General features: G+C 43.3%; 2 protein-coding genes across 14 annotated transcripts in view; both read right to left on the minus strand.

Annotated features, from left to right (window-relative positions):
* The window catches only part of GFRA3 (GDNF family receptor alpha 3), a 39789-nt gene extending 37987 nt beyond the window's left edge, over positions 1-1802 (minus strand). For 2 of the 5 annotated variants that reach the window (XM_045490335.1, XM_045490342.1), the window contains exon 1: positions 1298-1802. In XM_045490335.1, the coding sequence (XP_045346291.1) occupies positions 1298-1373 (76 nt within the window). In that variant the 5' untranslated portion in view covers positions 1374-1802. The remainder of the gene's footprint in view (positions 1-1297) is intronic. The other 3 variants (XM_045490310.1, XM_045490315.1, XM_045490324.1) reach the window with 3 other exon arrangements.
* Positions 1803-8004: 6202 nt separating this feature from the next.
* CDC25C (cell division cycle 25C) overlaps positions 8005-15320 on the minus strand; it is a 29950-nt gene continuing 22634 nt past the window's right edge. For 5 of the 9 annotated variants that reach the window (XM_045490408.1, XM_045490418.1, XM_045490391.1 and 2 more), the window contains 7 exons: positions 14920-15072; positions 13210-13311; positions 11577-11639; positions 10181-10279; positions 9503-9636; positions 8772-8883; positions 8005-8573 (listed from right to left, as the gene is read on the minus strand). In XM_045490408.1, coding sequence (XP_045346364.1) covers positions 8424-8573; positions 8772-8883; positions 9503-9636; positions 10181-10279; positions 11577-11639; positions 13210-13311; positions 14920-15072 — 813 coding nt within the window. In that variant the 3' untranslated portion in view covers positions 8005-8423. The remainder of the gene's footprint in view (positions 8574-8771; positions 8884-9502; positions 9637-10180; positions 10280-11576; positions 11640-13209; positions 13312-14919; positions 15073-15320) is intronic. The other 4 variants (XM_045490432.1, XM_045490400.1, XM_045490457.1 and 1 more) reach the window with 2 other exon arrangements.

A 15320-nucleotide genomic window follows, 5' to 3' on the forward strand; every position in this document is an offset into this window, starting at 1 on the left:
TTCAAAAGTAAACCTCCAAGTTCAGAGCTGACAGTTCAGAGTCTGAACAATGGTGGATTTAGGGGCAATTGCACCTCAACAAAAGAAGGTAGGGCCACCCTTCTTCTAACAAAAGAAGGTAGGGACAATGTTGAAGTTCATCATAACAGGGTAGAACTTGTTATACTTAATTGGTTGATGGGGAAGGTGTTTAAGGTTTCCGCCTGATGTTAGGCATACCGTAAGGTTTCAGCCATACTGTTAGGGTTACTGAAATTTTCTGGGCAGTAAAATCAGATTGGTAATAACTTGCTGCCCTGATTTACTGATGGAGTGAATCTGGATAGACCAGTCCTTTCCCTCCTTCCTTCCATATCTGTCTTGCAGCCAAGGCTCCACATATATAGTATTTCATTTCTGCAGTGACTACTTTGTGAGCCGAGGTGACGGATCCATGTATGGTCTCTGCCTCCACTGAGGCTCAGGGCAGGAGCCCCACAATGAGATTTCCATGTACCCGTCCCACTCCCAAAGGTCACAGGCATGTTCCCTGGGATCTTGGATCCAAGGCTACCCTTTTCTGGGGGAATGGCATAGTTCTAAAACCAGGCCCTGAACTATATATTCCACAAGATACGTATTGTGTATTTATAATAGAGCAACGTACTGTGCTGAGCCATCTTCCCCAACAGTGAGTTTTCTGCTATAATTAAAATAATGAAAGTATGTTCTAAAAGGATGGAGGGGCTGGCAGTGAGAAATATTCTCAAATAATGATGTTAGAAGTTCTGGCAGCAGTTTATAACCCTAATTTTAACAAGTCAGTTTTAACAAAAAACTTCTTTCTTCACGCGTACCTACTGTCCACTTCCCCAGTCCTTACAGAGAGTGGAAGGGTTGAAGCCCATGTGCAGCAAATGGCACTCCAGCCTGATTCTCCTCACCTCCTAGAGATGCTGTCGTGGAAGTGGCCTGGCTGCTACTGTTCTGTGTCTGTGTAGACGCACCTCAAAAGAGGAAAGTGGGGGAATGGGGAGTAGGGGAACGAGGATATGCTTGGGTGTCCTGGCCATTACTGGAATTCAATCTACAACAGTTCAAAAACTGTACTAGGCATGGAAGGTAGCCCCTTCCCGGCACCCAGGGCTTCCTTCCACGTACACGGGGCCACCTGGGACGGCGGTAGTGCGGTGTCTGAGCCCCCTCTGGACAACCGTGACCAATGCCCCCCCCCCCCCCCCCCGACCCGGTAGGTTCCTCTCCTCTCCCCTTAATGCCCTGGCCATATTGGCCCCGCGTACGCACAGACGACACTCACCGGCTCCAAGCGGCAGCGGTAGCAGCAGCAGGAGGAATAAGGGCACCAGTGGTCGCGGGTTAGGAGGACGAACCATGGCTCTGTCCGCACGCCGGCCGTCGGCTCCGGAGACGCTATGCCTGCACCCAGCGCCGTGCTCCCCTAGCTCCTCGAGCTGAGGTTTTGCGAGCCGGGCTCCTCGACCGCCAGCCACTGCCGCCTCCCGCCCTTCCTCGCGCGCGGTGCCGACACTCTCCCACCAGAGTCCTGGGCGCCGCCCTCCAACTCCGAAGCGCGCGGACGAACCGCGTCGCTTCTACTCTATCGGGAAGACGGCGGGAGTGGGGGCGAAAAGGGCATGCGCCCGGCTTGTGCGTGCCAGAGAGAGGGTTCTCTACCCGAGCCGGCCCACCTGCCGTCCGTTGCCCACTTCGCTTAGAGGAGGAATTATGCCCAAAACAATTGTGGCAGCTGTAGCTGGAGACTCTCCATATCAGATCAAGAATTTATCAAAAAAAAAAAAAAAAAAAAAAAAAAGCACCATTTCTCACTTTCTGGACCCCGCAACCCCACCCCTTCCAAGAAGACTTGAACAAACAGCACCAGGGCACTTCTAGGTTCCCCCCGCCTCCCCCGGCTTATAATTTGCACATCTTTGCCTCCATTTCCCCCTTGTAAGTATCTTCAAGGGTAAGGTCGGGCTGTTATCATTAACCCCATGATTCTGCAAAGATGGGTCCCAGACAGGTGAAATGGCTGTGCTGAGGACAGTCCTGCGGCCAGATTCCAGGACTTTTGCCAGACTAGCCTCCTCCAAAATCCAACCCCTTCAGTGTCATTAGGGAGGGTGGAAGGATTAAACCCTCCTCAGATTAGAGCTTTCCCTGGAGATAGATAAGACAAGATCCCTGAAGAAGGTGCTAGAGAGACCATTTAGCAGCCTCCTCATTTTCAGGTCGATGTTTCTGAAAGCAACCTACTCTATCAAGAGTAAACAGTGAGGTAGAAACACAGCTGTGCCAAGAGCCCAGGATTTCTACCCACAAGGGTAAGGGTATTTGTCGAGCCTAGGGTTGATTCCCACCTGCTCCCAGGATAAACAGGGGCACAATGACTTGGAAGAATAACTAAGCAGTGCTTAGAAAGAGAAAGAAGATAATGAAAGGAAGTGGAGGGTTTTGTCTCCTAACCCTGCAGCCCAAGCCCTCTCCTCACTTCTACAGAGGCCTGGCAGAGGGCCAGGAGGAGGGTATCAAGAAATGCAGTATAAACCTCTGAGATTTATTGGCTGCTGCTTCTCAATATGGCCATCCTGCTGTGGCCTCTGGGGGGCATTTGCCGATGTAATCAGCCCAGAAAGAGAGTCATCCCAGCCAGGGGTGTAAATCACCCTTCACAAAGCTAGGAGAGAGACATGTGGCCCTAGATAAGGAAGAAGAGATGTGGCCTCTTGTGCCCTTTCCTCCCTTCCCCTGCCCAAGGGGAGCTGGTTCCTGATCTGTAATGCACTTTAAATGGAGTTTGTGCTTCATTTTAATCTCTTATCTGCCCTGCCAGTCTTCCAGGAGAGCTGTGAAAGTGAACATCTGGCTACTCAGCTTTTCTACAGGGCCTGTTTTCCCCCAAAGCCACACTACCTCCATGTACCTTCTCCTCCAGTGAGGTTAGAAAGCTGTACTGGGGACCGATATCCCCTTTCCACTCCACTCTGGCAATAATTTCAAAATGGGATCTACAAAGAGTAACAATTTCAGATGGTTGGAATGCTAGAAAAGGGCTGAGACTGATGAAATAACAGAGTTGTCGGGGGTGGGGGGTGCCAAGGGGTGTCACCTCTGCTCTCCCCCTCCTTCAGCAACCAAGCCCAATCAAGTTTGGGTAGGAAGACAGGCTGGGAAAAGGCATTTCCTCAGGAGGCCCACTCTAAGTGTCTACTCAGTGCCATCCCCATGGAATGGACCAGGAAGGCAGGAACAGGGTCAAACTGCTAGGCTGAGAGCAATCCTAATTCCATATGTAATAGGCTGGCCTTTTTGTGAGAATAATGAGATGCCTGGAGCATCCTTCTGCCTGGGCACTGGAGTGGAGAGTCTGACATCACTGGACCTTTAATGTCGATTGGTAACCAAAGCTAGGGGAGAGATGAGGAAGCCTCTGCAAATAAATTTGACTCCAACACTTATATTGACAGCTCTTCCAGCACACCCTCTGCCCACCAACCATGTCCCCTGTGACTGCCAACACCTGCTAGATAAGCAGCATTGCCTTTGGGAACCTTGTAGATAATGACAAATGAGCCAGTCCTTTCTATAAAGATGATGTTATTCAACTGTCATTCAATTCAATAATGTCTTTTGAGACTGATTATGGGTTCAAATTTGTACTGGGTGCAAAAATGATTAAGAGACAAAACTTGCCCTACAAGGCTTTGCAATCCACTGATTGGGCTCAACAGTCTGAAAACCTTGCATCTTACTCCACTTCATTTGTAATCTTGGTTTCTGCCTTCTATCAGGCCCTCTCTCACTGGTAAGCTTTAATTCCTGCTACTACCCTCACCTGGGATATTAACAGTGTGGTGAATAGTTAAGAATACAAGCTTTATAGACCTTCTGGGTTCAACACATGCTGGATGACCTTGGGCACAGCACTTAATTTTTCCGGGCTTCAGTTTCTTCATCTGTAAAATTAATAACAATACCTATTTCATACAACAGTTGTGAGGATTATACAACTATATATTGAGTAAAGACTTTAGCATAGTGCCTATCCAGAGCAAGCACTGAATAAATGGTATCATTCCAGGTGGCATGCAGAAGTTAATTTTTCTGTGACCTTAGCCAGCCCCCACCAGCAGATTTGTTGCTTTGGAGCTGAAGGCTACAGTACTTCTTCTCTTTGCCAGAGTGCTTATAGGGATGGGAAAAAAGGAAATCATTTTCTACATTGTCAGTCTCTCTTTTTCTAAAGTTTATTTATTTATTTACAGAGCACACACCCACGAGCAGGGGAAGGAAAGAAAAAGAGAATCCCAAGCAGACTCCATGCTCAGTGCAGAACCCAACATGGGGTTCAAACCCATGAACCTCAATATCATGACCTGAGCTGAAATCGAGAGTCAGATGCTTAAATGACTAAGCCACCCAGGCGCCCGCCCCTACCCTGTCAGTCTCTTGAGGACAAGGGCAGTTTGTGAGATCAGGCCCTGCGGTTGGATTCTGTACTGACAGCACAGAGCCTGCTTGGGATTCTCTCTCTTTGCCCCTACCTGGGGCATGCACACACATGCACTCTCTCTCAAGATAAATAAATAAACTTCAAAAGAAAAGGTTTAAAAAATAAAATCAAATAGGGATGCCTGGGTGGTTCAGTCGGCTAAGTGTTAGATTTCAGCTCAGGTGATGATCTCGAGGTTTCTGAGTTTGAGCCCCGCATTGGGCTCTCTGCTGTAAGCATGGAACCCGCTTCAGATCCTCTGTCTCCCTCTCCCTCTGTCCTTTCACTGCTCTCTCTTTAAAATAAATAAACATTTGAAAAATAAATAATAAAAACAAAAGGAATTGGTGTTTCCTTAACATTTGCATGAATTGAATGGGGAAAGAGAATCTTCCATACCTCCTCCCACTTTATATTAGGGAAGGGAAGGGAAGGGAAGGGAAGGGAAGGGAAGGGAAGGGAAGGGAAGGGAAGGGAAGGGAAGGGAAGGGAAGGGAAGGAAAGGAAAGGAAAGGAAATGCTCCTGCCCTCTCTGTGGCAGAGGTCAGCCAGATCCTGGGCTGAGAGTGAAAACCATGTTTTCAGACTGAAAGATTTCCAGTCCTCATTTCTTGACTTTATAATGAACAGATACCAACCAGTCAGTGTTAGTGTAGAGGTAACCGACTATATACCTCATTCCAAGGTCTCTGGGCTAGGGTCTTAGCCCTTAACCTCATCTCCCAAGCCCAAGCAACCCTTATGGCCTTGACTTCTTAAGAAACTATAATTGAGGCACTCACTTACATATTTAACATGTAATACACTGTCAACTCTAGAGAGTCATATTGTTCTTTGTTGAGGATGTGGTAACGGCAAACCCATTCAGAGTATGGACACTGGAGCCATACTGCCTGGGTTCAAATCCAGATTCCACCATTCATTCATTGCCTATGTGAACTTTTTTTTTTAATTAATTTTTTTTTTTTAACTTTAGAGAGAGAGAAAGCACAAGTGGGGGAGAGGGGCAGGCAGAGAGAGAGAGAATCTTAAGTAGGCTCCATGCTCAGCAGAGGCTAACTGGGATCATGACCTGAGCCAAATCAAGAGTCATTTGCTTAACCAACTGAACCACCCAGGTTGCCCATTAGCTGTGTAATTTTTTAAAAGTTACTGAATCCCTCTGTTTCTTACTTTCTTTATCTGTAAAATGTGCCTAATAATAAGTACCTGCCTCATAGGAGTGTTGTGAAAATTAAACTAGTTGATACATATAAGTTCATAAAAAGTCTTGCATATAATAAGCACCCGAAAAATGTTAACTACTGTTATTATTCCTGAAAATAACATAAATCAAATCACATGGTACCTATGAGGTGGGAGGATATTACAAGAAATTATACAGGAAAATGGTGCCTTTTAGGCAAATACAATTTTTCATAAAGTAGGTAACTAATTAAGCCCTAGTTTTTGTTTTGAAACTCAGAATTTCCACTTAATTAAGATTACTGAAAGCGCTGCTATAAACATTTATAGCAGCGCTTTCAGTAATAGCCAAATTATGGAAAGAGCCTAAATGTCCATCACTAATGGATAAAGAAGATGTGGTTTATATATACAATGGAATACTATTTGACAATGAGAAAGAATGAAATCCTGCCATTTGCAACAACGTGGATGGAACTGGAGGATATTATGCTGAGTGAAATAAGTCAGTCACAGAAAGACAGATACCATGTTTTCACTCATATGTGGATCCTGAGAAACTTAACAGAAGACCATGGGGGAGGGAAGGGGAAAAATAGTTACAGAGGGAGAGGGAGGCAAACCATAAAAGACTCAAATACAGAGAGCAAACAGAGGGTGGATGGAGGTGGTGGCGTGGGGGAGAGGGGAAAATGGGTGATGGGCACTTCTTGGGATGAGCACTGGGTGTTGTATGTAAGCGATGAATCATGGGAATCTACCCCCAAAACCAATAGCACACTGTACATACACTATATGTTACCCAATTTGACAATAAATTATGTTAAAAAATAATACTAATAAAATAAAATGGGACTGGAAAAAAAAGTTACTGAAATATGAACATGAGCACCAGTCTCTTCCCAGGTGGGGGCTTGGTTCTACTTTTCTGGGGAAAATGATCAGGAAATGACCCACTAGGTTAGGCAAAAAGTCAGGGGACTCCCTCCTCATACTTGGAAGTGGAGGTACTTCAAACATTTTCCTCCTCCGGCTACTAGGAGTACCTGTTTGGCAGGAGTAAGGATGTGGGAGTGGGACAGAGAAACAGCATCTTCCCCTCAGCCTTCTGCACCTAATACAGCAACAGCTTTTCTCTCCTTTCCCCTCAGCCCTCTGAGCTCTGAGCTCAAGGGCTCAGGGAGAAGGCCAGAGAGGTAGCTTCCTTCTGCGCAGAGAGGCAAGTGCAAGCAGCGGAGGCTGCAGACTCCAGAAACTGCCTTAAAGAATACAGCAGCGCCCTCTGTTGGGAAGCACAACCGCCGCACTCCAAGAGAAGCACACTAGCGAACCTTGCAAACATCAATCTAGCTACTGCCCTTCTTCCCTCCCACTTACTTAAAAAAAGTCTCTTGGCCCCAGAACCTGGGAAGATGTCACTTTTGTCTCTATTCTATCTCAGCCAGGCTTCAGAGCCCTTTGTCCTTTTCCAGTCCTGGGCTAGCACTCCTACCAGGTTAATGCAGAATGACAATGATCAGTGGCAATTCTACCACCACCCCAGGCCATAGTGCTGTATCTCACTATGAAGACGAAAGCCTGGTTACATTAAAGAACTCTAAGAACAGAAAGCCTGGGATAGTGCTGGAAAATAGTTTAAAAGGTCTTCCTTAAGTCTAACTGCTCCTGCTTACTACTTTTGTATCCTTTTATTCCTATCTTCAGATAGCACAGATATCTATTTTCAACTCTCCCAAGTCCTAAACTTATCTCTGTGAGATGTGAAATGAAGTGGAGAAAAGACTGTGGGAAATGAGAAAAGTCAAAATTCCACTGTAGACAAGGAATCTTTTTGAGCCCAACTCAGAACTATAACCTGCCTTAGACATGCCAATCATCTTGGTTCTCTGAGCCTAGTTATCACAGCATGCTGAGTATGGGGCACACTTTTAGGTAACTCATACCTTGGAATGGTCTAGGAAAGGATAGCCAAGATATTGCGGGAGAATGCATGTTAAAAGGTTTTCCTTAATTCCAGAGCAGAGGTTCTCAAGGCTTGGCATGCATCAGAATCACCTGAAAGGGAAATTTCAAAACCCAAAATTCTGAGCCCTAACTCAGAAGTTTTGTTTTAGTTAACTGTGTGATGCTTGAAAATTTACATTTCAAAGAAGTTCAGATGATGCTTACAGTTCAGGGCCCAAACTTTGAGAACCACTGGTCTAGAGAAAAGCACCTTGCCCTCAGCTATAAATCAAGATGGTTACACCTTTGTTTAAAGGAGTCTAATTTGGTGATCTCTTCCTTATAAAGACCTTCTAGGAGTAGACTGAGCTCACAATCAAATCTCTAATTTTGTAGTGTTTATTTTCCCATTTAAGAAAAAGAGAGAGAGGGAAACAAAGAAGGAAAGTACAGAGAAAGAAGATGCCCAACTCCCTTGCACAGACCCAGGGAGAGAAAGAGCTGGCTGGCTTGTAAGAAGACACTTAATTGGGAAGAGAATGTAACCACTTCCTGAAGCAACACAAATCTCCATCCAACCCAAAGCTACAGCCTTCTAAAGCCAGCTCCGGGACTTAGTCAACAGCCAGCAGTTTTGCTAAAACCAACCTCCAGGCCTAGAATTTCATTATCTTGGCAGCCTGTTGGTTTGCAGCCATCTTTTAACAATGTTGGGTTTTGCCACATTCAACATGGCTCTTTCTGTTCAGGGTTTCTACAGTGTCTTTGGGTGACTTGTAAGCAGCAAACCACTGATCCATTGTCATGGGCTCACATCCTTCACCAGTAAGGCAATCTGCTCCTGCAGCTGCCGCTCCCCTTCCCATGCTTTGCTCTGGCTTCGACACCTCAGCAGCTCAGCCTTGTGGTCTTGGTGATGCATAGGGCAGTAGCTCTGTGGTTCACACAGTTCCTGAAAGGTAGGGGACAAAGTAAGGGATACTCCAGTTTCCAGAACTCTGCCTACTAACTATAATGGAGATGCTGATAGTAGTAGCTAAGAAGAGCAGCAGTTTCTTCTCGGAGGGCTTTGCAGGCCCTGGAAGTTTAATGCTAAAGTTGGCTCCCCCAAGTCTGAGCTCTCCTGTTGCCCACGTGCCCCATTCTTTACCGTATATTCTGGAAAGAAGTCTCTGTAGCCCCCTTTAAGGATATATAGCTCTGGGTAGTACAATGCAGGATACTGGTTCAGAGCCCTGTCCTCTTCTCTGAGAGAGCGGCACCTTTAGAGAAAACCCAGAGGTGGGTGGGGTGAAAAGAAGCAAGGTCAGGATTCTGTGGACCATTTGCTGGGGAGGGGAACAAAGAATAGACTATGGGTAACCCCAAAGGACTTCCAGATCTCACTGTTTTTGCAAAACAAGGTTCAAGTAGTCACTCTTTCTCCTTTCCTTTGTTGGTATCTCATTCTCAATCCTTCTTTTTCCTTCACTACTCCAAACTTTAAAAAAAAAATGTTTTTTTTTAAGTTTATTTATTTTGATGGTTGGGGAGAGACAGAGAGAGAGGGCGAGAGAATCCCAAGCAGGTCCCACGCTGTCAGTGGGGAGCCTGATGCAGGGCTCCAACCCACAAACCGTGAGATCATGACGTGAGACAAAATCAAGAGTCAGATGCATAAGTGACTGAGCCACCCAGGCACCCCTCTGCTCCAAACTTTTAAATTGTAGAAACCTTTCCTTCCACTTCTCTAACCTTTAAGCTGCAATGGAAAATATGCATTCTTCATTCATTCATTCATTCATTCATTCCAGTCTCTGTCTGAACTGGTCTGGGAAGGCTCCCTGGTTTTAAGTCCCAATTCAAGGTCCATTTCCAACATCTGCCCATGTAGACACTCACATTCGGGGACCCCTTTCTGAGGAGAATTCACAGTGGAACACGATGATTATTCTTTTCTGGGTGTCCAGAGGCATGACAGGCTTCTTCAGAAAGAAGTCATATAGTTCTTCCTGACTGTACAAATTTAAGGCTCCCTGTAGAAGAATTTTGGTAAGTACTGTATTTCCTTAAGCACCTCTGGACAGTTACAACACTTAGAAATAACTGGGATACCATCTTGGGATATCTGGGCAAAGAAGTCTAGACTATAAGCACTTTTGGGGCATAGATCTAATTATATCTCTGGGTCTATCCCCAAGGTCTGGCATAGAGCTTGGTATGTAGTAGGTATTCAATAAATGTTTGTAGAACTGACCCTCCAACCCCTAACATGTAGGAATCGTTGTGAGGAATGTCTGTGAGTATCTGCAAAGTGCTTCTCAATCCTTGCATTAATATTTTAATTTGAAGTAGGAGCCCTTGGCTCCAACAAAATAGGGGGAGATCGGTCTAGGAGGAAAAGGGAAAGTAAATTGCTCGACATACACAGAATTAGAATAGGAATGAGGACTTGCAGCCTTATCCAAATGTATAACCTCTGCCCTGGTTCTGGAGTTCATAGGGCTTTTATCCATAGACTCTGCTCAATAAAGAGCTACCTCCAGCCCCTCCCAACTAATTTCCCCTATGTAACCTCACCTGGATGTGTCCTCCCTGGTACTCATATGGATAGCGGCAATCGATGATATAAAACTTCTCAATCAGACTCTGGAACTTCCCTGACAGTAAGGCAGCCACCTGCACAAAAACAATGATTAAACACTCTGCTCCCAGTCACTCCAAGGGAGAGAACAGCCCTTCACACAGTTCGTCATTTGTACTCCCTTTAGTCACCCAGGATTCTACTGTATGCCCGTCCTCCAAAGGCCCCCTATATTTTGAAATGGAGCAATGGTTGCATCCCTACCCCCCATTCAAGAGGATAAAATAGGAAATGGTCTTTTTGGAACACCGAAGTAGCTAGTATTGTCAAGACACCAGAGAAAATCGTATTCGAGCCACTCATCTGGAGGCAGGCATGGCTGCATTGAGCCTCTCAGAAGACACCCAAGGACTTCTGCAGTGGTACAGGGAGCAGGTAGCAATTCCGACTTTGCAGGAAGAAATGGGAAATGGTTCCCCATGCTCCATCATAAAGGAAGAAAGCAAATCTTTCAGGAAAGGATAAGGAAGGAAAAGGTCGACATCCTTAAGCTACTTGTAACAGTGTAAGTTGGTTCAACCTTTCTGGAGTGAATTTTGTAAATGTAAGTGTAATTACACTTTGATTCAGTAATTTCTATTCCAACATCTTTAGTGAACAGAAAAGTATGCAAAGATGTGGGACAACAATATTCATCCCTGCATTCATTATTTTAGGTTATCAAAATATTACAAATAACTTAAATATTCAATAATGGGGGTTTGGTTAAATTATACATGCCAATATAATAGAATATTATATAGTCATTGAAAGGATAATATAGATTTTTTTTATTGATGTAGAAACATATTTATAATGTCTTGCTAAGCTAACTTCAACATGTATAGAAGCTAACATGTTCATTATGATTCTATTTTTATCAAATATGTTCCAGAATAAAATGTGGAAGGCCATAAGGAAAATATTACTAGTGGTTATCTCCAGTGATGAGATTATGGGTAGGGTGACCAAATAACTATTGCACAAACTAGGACACTTTTGAGAGTGAAAGAGAAAACTATAAATAATTACCCCACGCTGAAAGGTGTCAATGGGATTGTAACCTCTAAACCAGGATATAAATTTGCCTCAACTGAGTGATTTTGACTTTTTTCCTGCCCTCCCTTCCTTTATTGTTTTCTCTCTTTCATAACAATTTTATATCACTGGTTTAATTAAAAATAAAGGCAACAGAATGGGATAAACGGGACTCCTTTAACCCAGCTTCAGTTGAATGAGGTGCCTATGTGAGTGAACACAATGAAAGAAATATAATGGAAGTGGGATTTTAGGGACAGAACAGACCAGATGGTAGCTTATGTAACCAGTTACCATCTCCAGAAATCTGCTTACTGTTTCTGGGTTGATGTACTTCAGATCTTGGTGTCTCCCTGACACGGTTGGCAGCACACACACCTAGAAATACCCAAGAGCTGAAATAACAACAAATTTTCTATACCCCAATTTGAGATCAAAGACCACAAATTGTCCTCCTTTCCAACTGACCTTAAAACCCCAGATGCCTTCAAAACAATCAAGAGTCTCTATAACTTGTATATGTAGCAATCCATTTCTAAGAAGTGATTCTAAGGAACTAATCAAGGATGTGTACAAAATTTTAGATTTAGCTATAAATATGTCCACCTTGGTACAGTTCAAAAGGAAAACTTGTAAAAGTAAATATGCTACAAGAACAGCTTTATCAAGAAATCATGGGCAGGAATGCCTGGCTGGCTCAGCTGGTAGAGCGCGTGACTCTTGATCTCAGAGTTGTGAGTTCAAGCCCCACAGTGGGTGTGGAGATTACTTACAAATAAAAAAGTAAAAAAAATAAAAATCTTTTAAAAAAATTATGGGAAGCCAAAAAGAAAAAGAAAGAAAGAAAGAAAGGAAGGAAGAAAGAAAGAAAGAAAGAAAAAAAGAAAGAAAGAAAGAAAAAAGAAATACTGTACTATTAAAAATTATGAAATGATGTTGGGGTGCCTGAATGTCAGTTAAGCACCTGACTCTTGATTTTGGCTCAGGTCATAATCTCCTGGTTCATGGGTTTAAGCCCCATGTTGGGCTCTGCGCTGACAGTGCAGAGCCTGCTCGGGATTCTCTCTTTCCCTCTCCTTCTGCCCCTTCCCCGCTTTCACCCTCTCTCGAAAGAAAGAAAGAAAGAAAGAAAGAAAGTTTTCAAAATTATGAAATGATGAAGCAGAACTGTTTATTGACATGAAAAGATGTTCTTGATACATTAAATGAGGAAGAAAAAAAACCCCAGTAGATCACAAAACAGTATAAATCATTTTTTGTGAAAAAACAAAAAAACCCAAAAATATGTATTTGTGTATGTAAAATATGCATGTGTGTGTGAAAATACATAGAAAAAAGTCTGGAGGAATATATACCAAGATGTTCATAAGATTTGAGGTATATTGCATTTTCTACTTTTCCTGTAATGACCAAGTATTATTTATATAATTTTAAAAGATTTTTTTTAATGTTTTATTTTATTTTTGTGAGAGAGACACACAGAGTGTGAGAGGGTCACACAGAGTGTGAGAAGGTCACACAGAGTGTGAGAGCGTCAGAGGGAGAAGGAGACAGAGAATCTGAAGCAGGCTCCAGGCTCTAAGCTGTCAGCACAGTGTGTGATGTGGGGCTCGAACTCAAAAACGGTGAGATCAGACCCGAGCCAAAGTCAGACGCTCAACTGACTGAGCCACTCAGGCACCCTAAAAGATATTTTTAAAAAGAAAAAAGTAAAAAGCCTCACACTTCCCCACTGCTTTGGATTTTCCCAGAATTAATAAAAAGTACTTTTTCACTGGAAAGGCTTAGGCTCTAGATCTACCATGATAGCACCTTCAGTTTATCAAATAGTAGTTGGTGAGGATACATGATCATACCTAGTGTCCTCTACAAGCAACAACAACAAAAAAAAGAAGACTCAAATCCAAAATGACTCAGTGAAATATAGGATGAGTATAACCAAACTCACCTTGGAGAAATCACCAATCAGAGACCCCTGGTTAGACTCTTCCTCCAGCATCTGAGTGATATTAATGTCACAGAGAGAGACTGCCTTCTTTAGACCTAAGCCCTGAAGATGACAAGATTTCCCCCACCCCAATTCCTCATGTTAAAAGTTTAAAAACCAGGGGAGAGAAGGAGTGGAGACTTATTAAAAATATGCACACCTTTTGATCTAATAATTGTTTGTTTTCGTAGGGAAATAAAAATACGCACAAAGATTTGTCTGTAAAAATATATATCCCAGCAAGTTTATAATAGAGAAAGATTATTAATAAATAACAGGGTCTTGTTTAAACAAATCATATTCTACACATTATATATTACTATTATGCAATAACAAGTATGTTATAGGGGCACCTGGGTGGCTCAGGGAGTTAAGTGTCTGACTTTGGCTAGGGTCATGATCTCATGGTTTGTGGGTTCAGGCCCCAAACATTGGGCTCTGTGCTGACGGCTCAGAGACTGGAGCCTGCTTTGGATTCCATCTCTTTCTCTCTCTCTCTCTGCTCCTCTCCTGCTCATGCTCTGTCTCTCTCTTTCTCAAAAATAAATAAACATTAAAAAAAAAGTATGTTGTAGATTAATTTCATTGACATGAAAATAAGTTCATGATATCCTTAAAAAAATGAGAAAACATGTACTTTTGTAATACCACTTTAATAAAAGAAAACAAAAAACTGCATCAAAAAAAGAATCTGGAAGAACATACACCAGCTAACAATAATTATCTCTGGCCTATGGGATTATGGACATTTCACAACAGCTTCTTTTTTCTTTTTTTTTTTAATGTTTTTTCATTTTTGAGAGACAGAGAGCGACAGAGTACGAGTCAAGGAGCGATAGAGAGAGAGAGAGGGAGACAGAAAATCTGAAGCAGGCTCCAGGCTCTGAGCTGTCAGCGCAGAGCCTGACGCAGGGCTTGAACTCAGGAACCGCGAGATCATCACCCAAGACGAAGTTGGATGCTCAGCTGACTGAGACACCCAGGCGCCCCTCACAACAGCTTCTTTTGTTTATGTGAAACTTATGTACTATAAAACAGCCAAATGTATTTAGATTTTTTTTTTAATTTTTTTTTTCAACGTTTATTTATTTTTGGGACAGAGAGAGACAGAGCATGAACGGGGGAGGGGCAGAGAGAGAGGGAGACACAGAACCGGAAACAGGCTCCAGGCTCTGAGCCATCAGCCCAGAGCCCGACGCGGGGCTCGAACTCCCGGACCGCGAGATCGTGACCTGGCTGAAGTTGGATGCTTAACCGATTGCGCCACCCAGGCGCCCCGTATTTAGATTTTTTTATAAAGGAGAGGTAGGAAATGGGGGCTAAGCTTTTCAAAAGTTGCTTGCCACCAAACAGTGTGTTCCATGATGCTATTTCTGTCAGAATGCAGTTAAAACAGCAGTAAATATCCTTACCATTCAAGGTTCCCTTGTATCCTCTCAGATCTTAAAAAAGAAAGTTGGGAAGACAGTATGCCAACATCAATTCCAAAAGTATAATATAAAAAATATTTACTGTTAAATATTTTATACATGGATGCAGATGTAGAAAAGACAGAAGAGATAAAAAGCAAAAGTAATTAAAAAGAAGATATACTAAAGCAATCCTCATACCAAAAAAGCAGAAAAGACAAGAAAGAGCATTAAACAGATTCTCATCTTGAAAAGTTCTTACCTTCCTGAATTCTTTGTTGTGAGAACAATACTCCTGTTTTACTTTATCCGCTATGGGATTGTCCTTGAATTTTACCACCTGATTCAGTCTTGGCCTGTTCAGAGTCTCTGGCAGTGAAGGCGAGCGATACAAGGAGCTTCTATTCAGAGATGCCTGTATGGGAATATCACCCCCCACCCCCCACCATGTTCTTACTCCTCTAAGTGTGTCTGCAGGCCAGCAGCATGAATACTCAGGGGAGCTTGTTAGAAATGAAGAATCCTAGATATTGGACCCCAGACTGAATTAAAATCTGCACTTTAGCAAGTTGCCCAGGTGATTTCTAGCAACCCTAAAGTTTGATAGGCAAAACCTTAGGTAAGCAACCACTCTTCCCCTCCTATTAACATCTTTCTCCTCAG

The sequence above is a fragment of the Leopardus geoffroyi genome, chromosome A1, assembly GCF_018350155.1.
Source record: "Leopardus geoffroyi isolate Oge1 chromosome A1, O.geoffroyi_Oge1_pat1.0, whole genome shotgun sequence".
NCBI classification, from domain to species: domain Eukaryota; kingdom Metazoa; phylum Chordata; class Mammalia; order Carnivora; family Felidae; genus Leopardus; species Leopardus geoffroyi.